The sequence below is a fragment of the Engraulis encrasicolus genome, chromosome 16, assembly GCF_034702125.1.
Source record: "Engraulis encrasicolus isolate BLACKSEA-1 chromosome 16, IST_EnEncr_1.0, whole genome shotgun sequence".
Classification (NCBI taxonomy): Eukaryota; Metazoa; Chordata; class Actinopteri; order Clupeiformes; family Engraulidae; genus Engraulis; species Engraulis encrasicolus.
In genome coordinates, this window is record NC_085872.1 from 18,588,497 (window position 1) to 18,603,780 (window position 15,284).

Here is a 15,284-nt window from a genome sequence, read left to right on the forward strand (position 1 = left end):
CCTCAGCCTCACCAGCTATTAACCCATTTGCCACTTTGGTCCTGACTGAGCCACAACAGCAATTTGTACTTTTCTGTCCATTATGTGTTGTTCCCTAGCCCACTGGTTCCTGAGTAAAGTGCAGAATATTTCAGATGGAGTCTCAACCTTTACCCTCAACCCTTTACCTCATCATAAGCCTCCAAACACCCCCTTGACATTACCATAAGTCTGCCAACGCCCCCCCTTACTATTATACAAATAAAATAGACTACAGTAATGTCTCCCAAGGGGATCCTAAGCCCCACCCCCACTCAAACCTATCCCTCTCAACCCCCCACAATGACATACATTACAATATCACAATGATATTTAATGTTTAGATGGAGTCTTTTGGTTTTCAACACCTGCCTTCAAACTGTGGCCATGCTGTAATTCTGTGCCCTCTCCTCAAATATATGACGGATCTCATTTAGTGGCATGTTTTGTGTGCTACTGTAATATGTGTGAGAGTTGAGGTGTCATCTGGAGAGTCTCTCTGACAGGCCGATGGTGATGAATGTGCAGCTCATCTGTGCCATCTGGTGGGCCAGAAAATCAGGTGTCTTATCCTCTCACCCAAGCAGTTTGTTATACTGCAGCATCAGTTCACCAACACAGTGGTGTTTCTCAAATGGGATTATTATTAACAGATGGTATAAGAGAGATGGCATTCAGATGTAGTTGCGCACCAATTTAATGACCATGTCAACTGCTGGAATGACAATTGTTGGAATGACTATTTCAGTTCAATTTTGGACAAGGGCTTTTGACAACCATTCTGATGTCAAAACAATCTTTCACCTCAGCAATTGTATGAATATCAGTCTGTTTTGCAAAGATATTTGTTAAGATATTTGCAAGGCAAAGTATACTTCCCTCTAATGACATTTTCGTTGCAGCTGTATTACCGTTATGACAAACTTACCAATAAATGATCAAACATAGGCTACATAATTGAAACTTATTTTTAAGTTGTTGTGATATATCATCCATCGTCCCAGACACTTGCGTAGACCTAATACCTACACATATGCATGTACAAAGTAGGCTATTGCAAATTGGGTTATAAAAGCACGTGAACTAAGAAAGCTACCACTTAGCCTAAAGAGGGTTATTATATCAAATAATGTCCCTCAGGCATGGAGGATTACAAAAAACATAGTTAGAGGAGCTAACCTTTTCCACCTCAGGTGACATGTGAAAATGGGGGTCCTGGCTCATGTAGGCCTACTCATTGGGTACTGTCAATGAGGCCTACTGTACTACATGTAGGTCTGAACAAATACGCACAGTACACCCACTAACATCCAGGCCACACGATGGCAGTAGGCTGAAATGTGTGCATGTCTTCAGAACCCTGATTCTGTGACGACGTGTCTCGAGTGACGTGTCTTCTGCATCTTCCTGGTCTTGCAAACATGGCTACACAACAGGGTGAAGTTGACGAGCTTTTTGATGTCAAAAATGCCTTTTACATTGGAAGTTATCAACACTGCATTAACGAAGCTCAGAAAGTGAAGGTGAGTTTTATATTAATTCAGTTCTAGGCCTGTCGTATGCGGACACACGAGAAGAATAAAGCTGGGTAGACTTGTACGTCGCTGCTCACACTCCACAAACAGAACATGAAGCGCTAGCTAAAATATACATTGTATCAGTTGTTGTCCTCGTATAATTCAGTGCTACAAAGTAGCGCAAGCTATTTCTTTATTTACGTGTTACAGTAACTGAACCACAGCCCTTATAGAATCTGTGAACACTGGTCATTATGTGAAGCGAAATGAGCCACCTACCCACTCCCAGCCAGGGTACTTCACTTGTGGTGGTGGCTAGCCACTGTCAGCTATTGTAGTGTTGAAGATGGTAGTAAAACATTGGGTATTCAATTCATACATTGAATGTGTACTAATTGGACTCTACACCAAAAGTATTATTATGAGACAGTTGCAAACCTTTGATCAGAAGCTACGAGCTGAGTCTGACAACGATGATCTTAAACTTAGTCGAGTCAGGCTTCGTGACATTTGGACTAGAATTTGATTATTAGAATGGACAGTTCTACATACAAATACATTAACTTTAATCAGATGTAGAATCCACATTAGACGTTTAGAGACATTTGAGAACCTTTGACCCATCCAGCAGCAGGCCAGGCATCACTACTGGGGACATTATCTAGTTGAAGGGCCAATCATTATTTTGAAGACTTTGTGCACTTTGTTATAATGAAAACGATTATGCATGATGTATAAGTTCTTCCCCATGTTTATCTCCATATGCGCATATATGAGCATCAAAACAAAAATGCTGGCAGTGCTGTCAGGCAGGCAGTGTCATCAAAACACTGATGTGTCTTGGCAAAACATTATCTACACATGTTTTTGTCTGACCCTTCACGTGTGCACCATCACCAACTTTATTTCATTAGCAAGTCAAAGTTTACCTATACTGCTGAAAACCATGTATAGTACCGTTAGATCCTTTGCCACTCTGCGAGTCACTTGCATTCCACATGCAAGGACTGTGCAGGACTTGCTTCCATTCAGTGCTAGGGATTGGGATTTTTCAGCAGTCATTCAACAATCAAAAGTTATTCCATATCGCACTGATTTCACCTTATTGTTGCATCTTAACTGTCATTGCACGTATAACTTTTCAGCACTTATGTATATAATATTTACATAATTTCTAATAATTCATACCCTCTTTTCCAGCCTTCAAGTCCAGAAAAAGAAGCAGAGAGAGATATATTTCTATACAGAGCATACATTGCTCAGGTGAGTCTGGTTAATAACAGTATTTTAAGTGCATGCATTGTAGGGGTGGGCGATATGGCAAAAATGTTGTATCACGATTTTTTAACATGAAATCACGATTTTGATTTTTTATCACGATCTTCCATCCAAAAAATAAAACAACAAAAAACAACTTTCATATACTTGGAATTTGTAATTTGCAGTCAATAAAATATTAACACACTGATGACACTCTCATAAAGTGTACAATTGGAATACAATAATTTAAAGAATAAAATGAGGACAACAACACAAGTGAGAAAACGTCACTCTGATACTGATAATAAACATCCTCACTGCAAGACGATCTATACGATTTCTCCACTTTGGCAGATTCGAGACGATCTTTTACTCAATATCGCGATTCACGATATAATACAGGGATTAAAGTTTTCCGTCGCTGTGACGGATTTCCGTCAACTGGATTTTCGTTTGGACGGATTTCCGTCCTTATAATTCATGTCAATTAATTTACAATTTTTACTTTCCAACTGAACTCAAATCGAGAGCACTCCTGGTCATGAGAAGTGGACGAGAGGTGTGTTTGGTGTACGGATTTAGTTATACACTCCAGCATCGGTGGTGTCATACAACAGATTCACTCAGTAGTTTTGAGCCATCCCCTGGTCTTCCGTGTTCCAAAAAAAAAGTACACGAGCGGTCAACAATTCGGTTGCGGCACAGCGCGAGAGATAAAAAAAAAACAAATGGCCAACATTGTTGCTGATGGCAGAAAAGACAATACGTGTAATACTATGTCTTTAAAGTGCAATGACAATCATTAAACGAGTTGGACTGATATTCCAATATGGGCTAATAACAATGCATATGCATGGAATGCATAGTTGGAAGAAGGTAGGACACGTATGTTTCCATTATCGCTGCACCTGCCGTGGCGGATAGTTAGGGGAAAAAAGAGTAGTTTACTTGGACTGCGCATGATGTCCTTTTCATGAAGGGTTTTCCTTATAAGCATTGTGACTTTTACTAACATTATTCATAGCCCCAATGGGACGGCTATCATTGGCAGCTAGCTAGGATATACCATGCGTAATACCATGCGTTTCATCCTCAAAGTTTAGCGCGTTTGACTGGCTACGTGTAGAACTAGCTCTAGTTGTCTTTCTGACAACGGATAATTTACAGTCTCACCTGTAATCATAGCATATTAACTTTGTTGTTGCCGATATATATTTAAGAAATAAGTTAAAAATGGGTTGCATCTTACAGGGGTCACGGAGGCTATCCCTGGCAGAGCCAATATTTTATGCCACGTCTTGTTCTGGGAAGCTGTGTTCTGATGGGTGGTCTATAAATGCCGTTTCAGTGTTTGTTTCACTTTCAAGGCTTGTTGTAGGCTACCGTGTGATGCTATTTTGCAAACTGGAATAGTGTGCAGCAACAGTTGTGTGTGTGCTTGTTTTTGAGTGGCTCAACGTCTGTGCCCATCTTCTCGGACTACGCTACGTTAGAGCTCAGTTATTTGCGCACTGCGCACTCAGGACTGATAGGTGGGTGATTTGTCTTGATTCGAGTGGAAAGTTGCGCGACAAGCTTGGGAAAGTGTGCTACTTTTGTTAAACGATAGACGTATGTCTGTGACTGTGTCGTGTCTGCTTGCGTCGTGTCAGCTTGTAGGAGAGAACACGAGTGCGTGTAGGAATCGGGGACGTTTTTTTAAATCAATGGTAAGCGTGTGCCTGGCACCGCACATCGAGAAGCAAAAAAGTACCGGTAGCCATAGGTTTTCAAAACGGTAGAACACAAGAGGTAGACTACCGCACCCTGTTGTAAACGTCAACAAGTTATTTCTAACAGGATGAATAGTGAAAAACATACAAAATAACCAACAACTAGTTTTCTCCCTCTGATTGCTATGACCAGTGCATTATTTTTTAAATGTCAGAAATACAACTGCAAGCAATGCGCACCAGTGCTTTCACCAGAACAGTGTTTGCCCATTCTGATGGGAAAGACAAAATATAGCCTACTACTACTACTACAACAACAACAATAAAAAAAACATAATAGGATCACTGTATCAACGCATTGCAATTCCAAGTCAATAAATAATTCTGTGATATCAGCTAGACCATTTTGAAGCAACACTCATTGTGAATCTATTCTGCATAATGTTGTGAACAATTCATAAACAATGGGTAGAAATAAGAGGAAATAACCAAAAATACCACAAATTGCAGTTCAATGTTTGCAGTCTGATATAGTATCCATTATCCCTCCATTCTCGGCCAGTTCTAGTCAATCTGGTGGCCTAGGCCTGCCCCCTTTCCCTCTTTCCTATTTTTTGTATTTAGAATTTGGCATAGCATTGTAGGCCTACATCTGATTGAGCACATCTGATCTAGTACCTACAGGTACATTCATACTGATTGTGTATGTAGGCCTACTGAGTCTGTAATGTATATTCATTGTTAAAGTGAAGTGTAAAGTTTTATGTTGGTTGAAGTTCTGATTTTGTGGCACTTTTTGGATTACTGGCGCCCTCAATACATAGGCCTATTCTGCTCTAGGCGACTGCCCTGTCTGCCTATGCCTAGTGCTGGCTCTGGCACCATTCCTTGCATAAAACCAGTGTATGTTTCGTTATGAGGGCAGAGCCTGGCTACATTGGTGTTCGTTGGGTTACGGAGTGATACTCGATCGGGTGCCTAACCGGTAAAAAAAAGTTCAGTCAGATGACTTTTTTTGCTTTAATCCCTGTATAATATCGTCATATCGCCCACCCCTAATGCATTGCTTCATGGCATGATATGAAGTCAGCCTTATTCACCACCTTCAAATAACAAGTCTTGTACAGTCTGATAATATGTATAGTTTCAGCATTTCATGATAATTCTTATCATACAAATATCAGTTGTATCCAAATAAATTTAGCATTTGATGTGGACTTTTCTCAAGCAATTCTCAGAAGTCTAAGAAATAACATTAAAGATGCACAGTCATTTTAATAAGTTGTTCCTTTGGTTCGCATGTGTCTTATCAGAGGAAGTATGGCGTAGTGATGGATGACATCAAGACCACCTCCTCAGAGGAGCTGCAGGCTGTGAAGATGTTTGCAGACTACCTGTCCAACGAGGGGAAAAGGTAGGCATCTCCATTACTTTATATTTACATTTAGCAGATCCCATTATCCAATGGGAATTACTAATGGGAACATACTTTGAAAATGTGTGTTTTACGACACTAGCTATGTTTAATTAAAAAAGTGATTATTTTGGGTAAGGTGTCCCTGTATGAAGGTCTTACAAGTAAGCATCTTGAAAAGATATATATTAGCCTATTATTCCTCCTACATCATCTGACTTGTATGGAAAAATGACGAAACCACTCAGTCAGCATGTGGTATTTTCAGCTAAGTTATGATATGGATTTATGTTTCATACATCATCTTAATTTATTTGTATGAGTGATATTAAAGGAAGAGTAATCTCAAGAGTAGTCAAGTCAAGTGTACTGTATGGTCAAGACATTTACACACACACACACACACACGCACACTCATAGCAGCAGAGAGAGTACAATCAGTGATCATATAGGTTATGTTCAGTAGTGTAGATGCAGTAACAAACCAACATAGTTATGTTATCTAAACACATATTTTAGGAACAAGGAAATATAGCAATTGTCATTTCATCAATTGTCAAATTGCCATTTTGTTTTCTTTAAAACTGGATGTTATTTTAGGTGATCATGGTAAACTTTGTGCTGCTGTACCTTTTATATATTTATCTTTATTAATATAAAACCTCTTGTCCACAGAGATGCCATTGTGGCAGAGCTCGATAAGAAGATGGCCAAGAGTGTGGATGTGGCCAACACTACGTTTCTGCTCATGGCAGCCTCCATCTACTTCCACGAAGCAAATTCAGATGCTGCTCTCCGAACCCTCCACCAGGGAGAGAGCCTTGAGTGGTATGTCCTTGTCCAGTTGGCAGGGTTTCCCCCAGAATGTTATTGCTAAGTCTGCCACCTTGACAAGAAACACCTACCACCTTGACTAGGTCCCCTGAAAAGATAAAGATTTCATGTTGTGAATGTAAATTCTAAAGTTGCTTAACCAAAAAATATATACTTTTAACGCCCCATCACCTTGACTGACAAAAATTCAGCGGGAAACACTGAGTTGGTATTGGGGGGAAATACATTGCAAGTTTCTTAAATGGAGTAACCTGAGTACCTTTTACCATATGTAAGTTAATATTTCTTTTTTTTTCTGTACAGCATGGCAATGAGTATTCAGCTGTTGCTCTCCTTGGACAGACTTGATATGGCAAGGTAGAGTTCTTTTGGTTGTGTGTACATTTGAAACTGTACATTTGAACAGTGTTGTGGGTTTAATTAACTAAGGCACATTGGGTAATTTCATCACACAGGAAAGAACTGAAGAAAATGCAAGAGCAAGATGAAGACGCCACTCTAACTCAGCTTGCCACAGCTTGGGTCAATCTTGCAGTTGTGAGTTTCTACTTGTGTTCCTGTTGAGTGAATTTTCCATTGACAGTAGGCTGTGTGAACGGCATTGTATAGCTTCAAGTTCATGGTTGCCAGTGAGAGAACTGTGTACATAGTTTATATAGGAGTATATTCAAGCGTATCAAGACTAATACAGATATTGAGGTTTGACACGTTTTTTTTCCCGTCTTTTTTTTTTAACAGGGAGGAGAGAAGCTGCAAGATGCGTTTTACATCTTCCAGGAGATGGCTGATAAGTACTCCCCCACACTGCTGCTCCTGAACGGCCAGGGGGCCTGCCACATGGCCCAGAACAAGTGGGAGGAGGCAGAGGCTGTCCTCCAGGATGCACTGGATAAGGTTTGTGCTGTTTTGCCAATGAGCAGTGTTGCCAGATTGAAAATGCTGAATTATTGTACCAAAACCTCAGAATTATTGTTTTTTAGGGCTTTTTGGGCGGAAATTATCGTACAAGACCCAAATTGCTGTTCCAGGGCATCTAAATGAACTGAATGACAACTCTGAAATTATCGTGCATCATGTTTTTTTGATCGTACAGAGGACAAAATGGACAAGATTATGGTACAAATATGATAATTATTGTACATCTGGTAACACTGCCTATGAGTAAGCTGGTCACAATTACAATAGTATTCTCATAACTATGGTAAGGGTGATGGTGACCAAAAGCAGGTCTTTTGCGTTACTTTTCTTTCACCACTAATGCTTTATATGACATCCACAATATTGTGTGGAATGGAGAACGGAGTAAAGTAAAGTCAGTAATATTTTTGGGGGAAATTGGCCTTAGGCATTTTTGTTGTGTAGACTAGAAATATCTCTGACCAGTTCCTGTTGAATCCTTTACAGGACAGCGGCCATCCTGAGACGCTCATCAACCTCATAGTGCTCACCCAGCACGTTGGCAAGCCACCAGAGGTAAGGATACCTTGACTCCTTTAAGGGCCTCCAGGCACGATTAAAAGTTGAATTAATCACTGTCCCGAGTCTGCCGATTGTTATGTGAATCATTAGTAAGTGAATGATGGCTCTTGTGACCATTTCCACGGTCCGCTGTCAGAAAACCCCTAATGCAACTTTTTGACAGAGTAGTCCGAAGGAGTGTCGTGGGAAACACTTTTCATACGAAAAATCGCTTACATACTGTATTCAGATTTGTATCAGCTGCTGGCATTCCGCGATGAAAAACATTCTCACAGCGAGTTTATTTGAACAGCATTTTTTCATTACGGTGTAGATTTTGAGACGGGCATGCCACAGCCACCGCGCAAACAACGTCATCCTACCTTGTGCCCCTTTAATACCTGCCATGTAACAGCTCTGGCCTGGTAGTTAGAGAGGTGGTCTTCAGTTCAGAGGGTCACAGGTTCAAATCCCACTCTTGCCTCTCACTACGCAACATGGCATCATGCTACTGCGCTTGGATAATACACAGACTTGAACCGTGTATCGTGAGTGTGCTCTACGACTTTACATGCTAACTTGTGCTCTACGACGCCCAGGGACAGATTAAGGTTATGGGTCTTGGTTTTGGTCTGGGCACAATTTCACCATTTCCCTTGCTTGTTTTTCTGGTGTTGGCTAAAGTAAAATGGCAGAAATGTTGCTTTACTGACAGGTTAGTACAGTTAGGGATGGTTTTGTTCAGGGCACAGCTGAACATTTGTGCCTTTAGCATCAGAAATTCACTGCTTGCAAAAGAAACTTGCCGCAATGGTGGGAAAACCACTTTCTTCATGTCACGTGACTAAACTGCTCTTCTGCGACTTAACATACAAATATGTTGCACCACAACATGGAATGCATGAGCGTGTAATACAAACACCTTGGTATGATGCCAGTCTGTCCTACACCTCCATCCATGGCTGAAGTGCCCTTGAGCAAGGCACCTAACCCCACATGGGTCCGTCCAGGGACTGTAACCAATGCCCTGTAAATATTATGCAAGTTTCTTTGGATAAAAGTGTCAGCAAAGTGTAATGTAAATGTAACAGCTTTTTATACTGACACCAGTTGTGATGGTTGTTAAAAAAAAATCATTATCTTTCCAGGTCACCAACCGCTACCTTTCTCAGCTCAAAGATGCCCACAAGGCCCACCCATTTCTCAAGGACTATGTCTCCAAGGTGAGCATATTGATTATGTCTGAATGTGTAAAACTAGTTAAAAGAAGCCTTGGATTACTTTTGTATTAATTGTGCCATGCAGCTTATATTATTTTGTGTTTGTGTAATCCTGTCATCAACTCTCTTCCACAGGAGAATGAATTTGACCGGCTCGCCATGCAATATGCTCCCAGTGCTTGAGTTTCTTCTCTCCACTTAGGACCTTTCTTTTGTCCTCTATTGAAAAAGAACATTGCAAGCAGATCACTTTATGGTGGATTATGTTCATACCGCTCCTTCTCATTACCTGTTGTCTTGACATCATGACAGGATTGCAATTTATTTTATTACATTGCATTATTGCTATTAAGAATTGACTTTGTTATTGTATATGTATATTAAACATTCCTGGTAATAAACATTGATACTTTTCCTTTATGTTGTAAGTGGTTGTGATGCAGGTTTTTTTTTCCCCCGTCTTCTGTATTCTGATGTATTTGGCCTCCCTGAGCACTGACCTTTCTTAGAGCAACTGCATAGGCATCCCTGATTGCTGACCAACAATCTTCAGTGCAGTTTAACCAGACTCCCCAACTTGGCTTTTATCTGAACAGATTAAACGGGGACCAATATGAAATTGGTGTAGGCACTTAGCACCTGATGCGTTGACCATTCAAGAGCATGCATTCACATCCAAATTATACACAACAGAGTTTCTGGTGGAGGGTCTCTGTCCCTTGTAATGTCTTTGCACACGCAAAATCAAAACTTGTCCCGAAAGTCAACAACAAAACCCAATAACCCGATGTTTTAGTGCATGTGCTATACAGTATATATACAGTACATACACATACACTAATATAGAACCCTATCTAGAGGGTGTGGGTTTCGACAGCTGTTAACTTTAAGGTACACTGTGCAGGAAATGGCCCAAAAAGGTACTGCAACTATGCTGCTCATTGAAACTGGGCTGCCTATTGCCAAATTTGATCTTTTCATGAAAGTTTACTAAGTAGGTAAACTAATAAATTCTAATATGGCCCAAGTAGAGTTATTTTTGCAGCTAAAAATGGCTTTTTCTGGAAATTCAAAGTGGCGGACCATGGAGAAGATCCCCCTTTTCACGTATGAAAAGTGCAATTTTTCCAGTTATAATGAATACTTAGAATTTTATGGTGGTGGTAGGTATTCATGAAAAAGGTAACATTAGTGAATGGGTAGCATGAATTCTGGAAATGAACAACTAAAAATCTTCCACAGTGTATCTTGAAAGCTTGGTCGGGATGCTCCGTTTCAACTTTTATTACACAGTTCATGACCTTTTAAGTATGTAGCTGTTGACAGGATCTAATCTTGGTTCCCATAACTGTGTGTAATTTGCTGTGCTTGCATCTGGATCAAAGCTACAAGATTTTAGCTGACCTTTTCCAAAATAACGTGATGTAGTAGCATATAGACGCTATAATATTGGAAAAAAAGAGGCTGGGGAACACACCAACACACCATATTAATCACAACAAGAAAACAGCAATGAAGAAAAAAGCATGGGTTTGTGAACCTAATGGTTGAAACATAAAAATATCATTCCACAAGTGATGATGATTTGATTTGATGTAAACAAATCCATGCCCACAGCTGGCCAGGATCTCAGAAAGGGCTTGAAAAAATGTTGTGTTTGGGTACTGAGAAGTCAAAGGGTAGAGTGAGGAATACAACAGCATGATGAAATTGGGTAGAATTTCTCTATCGCTTCAATGGTGTCACCCAGCCTGCCCCTTCTTTGTTTTTAAGCCCTTCTTTGCGCAGAGTCTATACTATACCCTGATTTTCCTCCATATTGTAATGACCAGGTCTTAATCTGTTACTCTAGGCTCTTAGTAATGCCATACAGTAACCATGTGGTTATGTTGTAGTTGAGTCATTCTAACAAGTCAGACTGGGCCATCACAGCACAAAGATGCTACCAGAGAATTAGCACAGTATTAAGTAGACATACTGTACATGATACAGTAATTGTGTCTAGATAAGATATGCCTTTAATGTCAATTGCCAGTGTCAGATTGTGTAGTTATTAGAGTTTCTGTAGTTTTAACATAATAGACTTTAGTGTTTGGAGGTAGGGTGCACACATCCACAGGTAGTTGTCCAGGTGCCAGACAAAAATTAGTAGGTAGTGTGATGAAGCGGTCTGCACACTTTGTATTAACTCCAAAAACGACTTTATTTCATTTAAACATATGGCAACGTTTAAATGAAACGTTTGTATCGAAACATTGCCATATGTTTAAATGAAATAAAGTATTTTTTTGAGTTAATACACAGTGTGCAGACCACTTCATCACACAACATAATAGATTTTAACATAAATGTAGACATTCTCACATTCACACGTACATAATCCTCCCACCGCTCCTTGAATCACACACACACACACACACACACACACACACACACACACACACACACACACACACACACACACACACACACACACAAGGAATTGATCCCGGACAACATTTTGATTCTGAATCTTTTTATTCAGTCAGGCTCTTTGGCTGCGTTATTGTATGTTCTTGTACATTTGATTTGATTTTTAAATGTCTTTGGTTCTATCAGACGCTCAGCTTGTTGATCTGGAACTCAGTGATAACAGCACACTCACGCTGCCCCTTCTCGTACCTGGACAGGTGAGTTGCCTTTTGTACCCACATCACCTATGAGAGCATCATTTACTTGTCTATGTTCAGCGTTTACTTCACTCTCTAGCTCATTACATTATTACATGACATTATGTTTAGTTGGCCTAAACACTTGGGAACATAGTACACTCAGGTTCTTTTTGAGGAGCGATTGAAGGTGTGTGTGTGTGTGTGTGTGTGTGTGTAGGAGGGATAACACAAGGGGACTTGGACAGAGAAGAAGGTTAAAGTATTTTTGTGCATCTTGAAGTGCAATTTGAGTTCTATGTAATCCTACTATGTGGCAGCAGTGGCTTAGAGGTTAGAGAGTTGGTCTTTCAATCTAGGGGTTGCAGGTTTGAATCCCCCCTGACCTCTCCCTACATCTCCATCCATGGCTGAAGTGCCCTTGAGCAAGGCACCTAACCCCACATTGCTCCAGGGACTGTAACCAATACCCTGAAAAATAATAACTGTAAGTCGCTTTGAATAAAATGAAAAGCGTCAGATAAGTGCAATGTAATGTAATGTAATAAAACAATATCAGTTTAGAACAGTATAAAACAATGTAAAATCTGTATGAAGAATCAAGAGCATGTGTACAATAACGTCAATTCCAGGATTAAATAGCTGTTTAGCACTCTGGTGAATCTTACATTTATTTTTAAAGTAGTTTATAAGTACCTTTGATGATGTTTTGTTTGCTCCCATATAAACTAGGCAATGCAAGCGTAGACGAAAAATCCTATTCTCATATTTTACTGGGACTTAAGTACATATGAGCAATTTCTTGAAATTACGTGGGCTGTTCCTTTAAATTACTTGCCTTTAGTCAATGTTTGCTGTCACAGAGCAAAGACCACCATAGGCCAATTTCATTGGTTACATGGATTCATTTTAAGATTCATCATCTTGTCTCATATTTTAAGTTCATAATAAAGGTCAGGCCCGTTTTGACGGTTTGGCAAGTAGGCTGCTGAAATCTAATTCAGGTCAGGGTTGGCACATGTGATAAAACCAGCTAATAAAATAATAAAATCTGAAATCGAATACTGGACAGGCACTATAGTATGTGTATACCCAGGGAAGCAGACGGGGGGGAACAAAGGGGTCACTTGTCCCGGGCTCAGGGAGAGAGGTGGCCCAGAATTGGATCCTCATTACATTGTATGTATTGGGTTTGGGGCCGTTTCAGATGTCTTTGTCCTGGGCCCAGCCAAAACTGTCAGCGGCCCTGTGTATACCAATATAGTATCTGACCTCATCCTCAATTTTGATAGCTTTGGAGAAGCCTCATGGTGACACTGTTATTGGAGAAGTGTGAAACTGTGCGAGGGAGTGAAACTGAGCGAGCAAAGCAAAGCCGTTTTAGGCAATGCAGAGTACAGATGAACGAGTTAGACACAACATTGAGACACGATGTACCAAAGGTAAATATTTTCTTTTCATATTGTAAATAATTGTTTTATCTTTGCGTGATGCTTTTAGCTGGTATTTTGTATGTGAGTGGATCTGTTCTGCATGACCTTCCTCATTTAAATGAATTATTTGTTATTTAGTATATACAGGGTGTATGCAGGGTTTTAAAAAGTATTAAAAGGTGATAAATTAAAAAGTCAAAATTTAATGGCCTTAAAAGTAGTAAATTTGCTCAAAAAGTATTATTTTTTGAAAAACTAGGTATTATTTTTTTGAGTTGCACCATTTTGATAAACGGTGAATAAAGATTTATTTTTTTTTAACACAGGTTTTCCATACACCAGTGATTCGCCCAACAGTAGCCACCTGACCTAGTTCATAGCAGAGTCGTGCCATAGAAAGCAGACTTTTGAAATGCACTCTGGAATCGCGCTGCTCCCCTTCGGACGTCTTTTTGCAAAACACAAAAGTGTAATGTAGTGTTTAGAAGGTAGAAATTACAAAAGATGTCTTGTTAATACTGGAATCGGAATGTTGTGATGGTTGTAAAAAAAATGTAAAGGTAGTGAAAAAGGGTATTAAATGGTAGTAAATTTGTCTTGCTGTATATACCCTGATATATGTCATATAGTAGTTTTATAATTTACAGGTTCTCTGCACTTGTTATATGAGTAATGATGTGCTGCAAATTGATTTCCTTCCCTTTTTCCTAACCTTCTTTAATTAGTTTGTGTTTTAATATTTTGTCTTCAGAAATAAATATTGCACTAGGCAAGCTTGTAGCAGTGACATAAAACCTTTTCATCATTGTTAGTGTTTCCAAGGATAAAGGAGTCCTGCTCACTGTGAAAGAATGATGTTTGCATGTGTTTGAAGGCTTGCAGGATATTTCAGAAGAGATCTCTTTATAGAATTAAATAGACGCAATGCATATACAGTTAACCTCAATCCATTTATTTTGAAAACTGATGTTTCAGTGATGTCAATCAGATAATCGTCTCAGACGATCTCTGAAGAAATGGTAACATACTGGTACATAAGCTGGTCTGTGTACATTCAAATTAGCCATGAGTGTTTTGACTTTTCAGAAGTATTTGTATATACTTATGTTCACAGCAACAGCTCCACATCTCTCTCATGCTCTTTTGAAAACGTTAACAGCAGCTTGTGTATAGTCTTTGGTAAGCTCATGTACGTGTATTCTGCTTTATGTACATCCTTGGGAATGGTAGAGAGATGTTTATATAACACTTGCTTGAACGTCATATTTGTTTTCGACTTTAACTACTACTACTACTGTTACTACTACTGCCACTATAAGTAATAATAGTAATAGTAGTAACTAGAAAAGCAGTTGAACACCAAAAAGCTCTGCCAAAAAAATTCAGAAAATGTCGAAATGACACACTGATTTTTTTTTTTTACTTAACTGTATTGTTGTTACATTGCCAGGTAGCTGTCCACTGCAACCTGGGGTGCTTGTTACCTCAATTTAAATTGCTGACACACATTGTAGTCATACGGCTCTGATTGTAGTGGTCATAGAACACCCTCATGAGGCAGAAAGGTGTACTGCACCATATTTGAAAGAGTGCAAAGTATTTGGATATTCTTTGCCATTTTACCCCCTCCCCTCATTAGTATTTTTTTAACCTTGTTTACCGTCACGTGGCAAATGCCGCCTAAGGCTTGCCTACATGGATTTATTTCAAGATTTATCATCTTGTCTCTATTTTAAGTTCGGTTTAAAGGTCACTTAGGTCAGACACTTT

General features: G+C 39.5%; 1 protein-coding gene across 1 annotated transcript; it reads left to right on the plus strand.

The window, feature by feature from the left end:
* The first annotated feature begins 1,330 nt into the window (after positions 1–1,330).
* Positions 1,331–9,861, plus strand: cope (COPI coat complex subunit epsilon). The gene is made up of 10 exons (XM_063218933.1): positions 1,331–1,541; positions 2,736–2,798; positions 5,821–5,921; positions 6,597–6,749; positions 7,059–7,112; positions 7,211–7,292; positions 7,494–7,649; positions 8,160–8,228; positions 9,362–9,436; positions 9,569–9,861. Exons 1-10 carry the CDS (start codon positions 1,440–1,442, stop codon positions 9,614–9,616), a joined length of 903 nt encoding a protein of 300 aa, XP_063075003.1. The 5' UTR covers positions 1,331–1,439; the 3' UTR covers positions 9,617–9,861.
* Positions 9,862–15,284: the final 5,423 nt, after the last annotated feature.

Bases quoted from the DNA above. Each gene is read 5' to 3' on its own strand.
- cope (XM_063218933.1), top strand. From the start codon at position 1,440: ATGGCTACACAACAGGGTGAAGTTGACGAGCTTTTTGATGTCAAAAAT. The intron at 5,922-6,596 runs GTAGGCATCTCC...TCTTGTCCACAG, and splicing joins CTGTCCAACGAGGGGAAAAG to AGATGCCATTGTGGCAGAGC. The intron at 8,229-9,361 runs GTAAGGATACCT...TTATCTTTCCAG, and splicing joins ACGTTGGCAAGCCACCAGAG to GTCACCAACCGCTACCTTTC.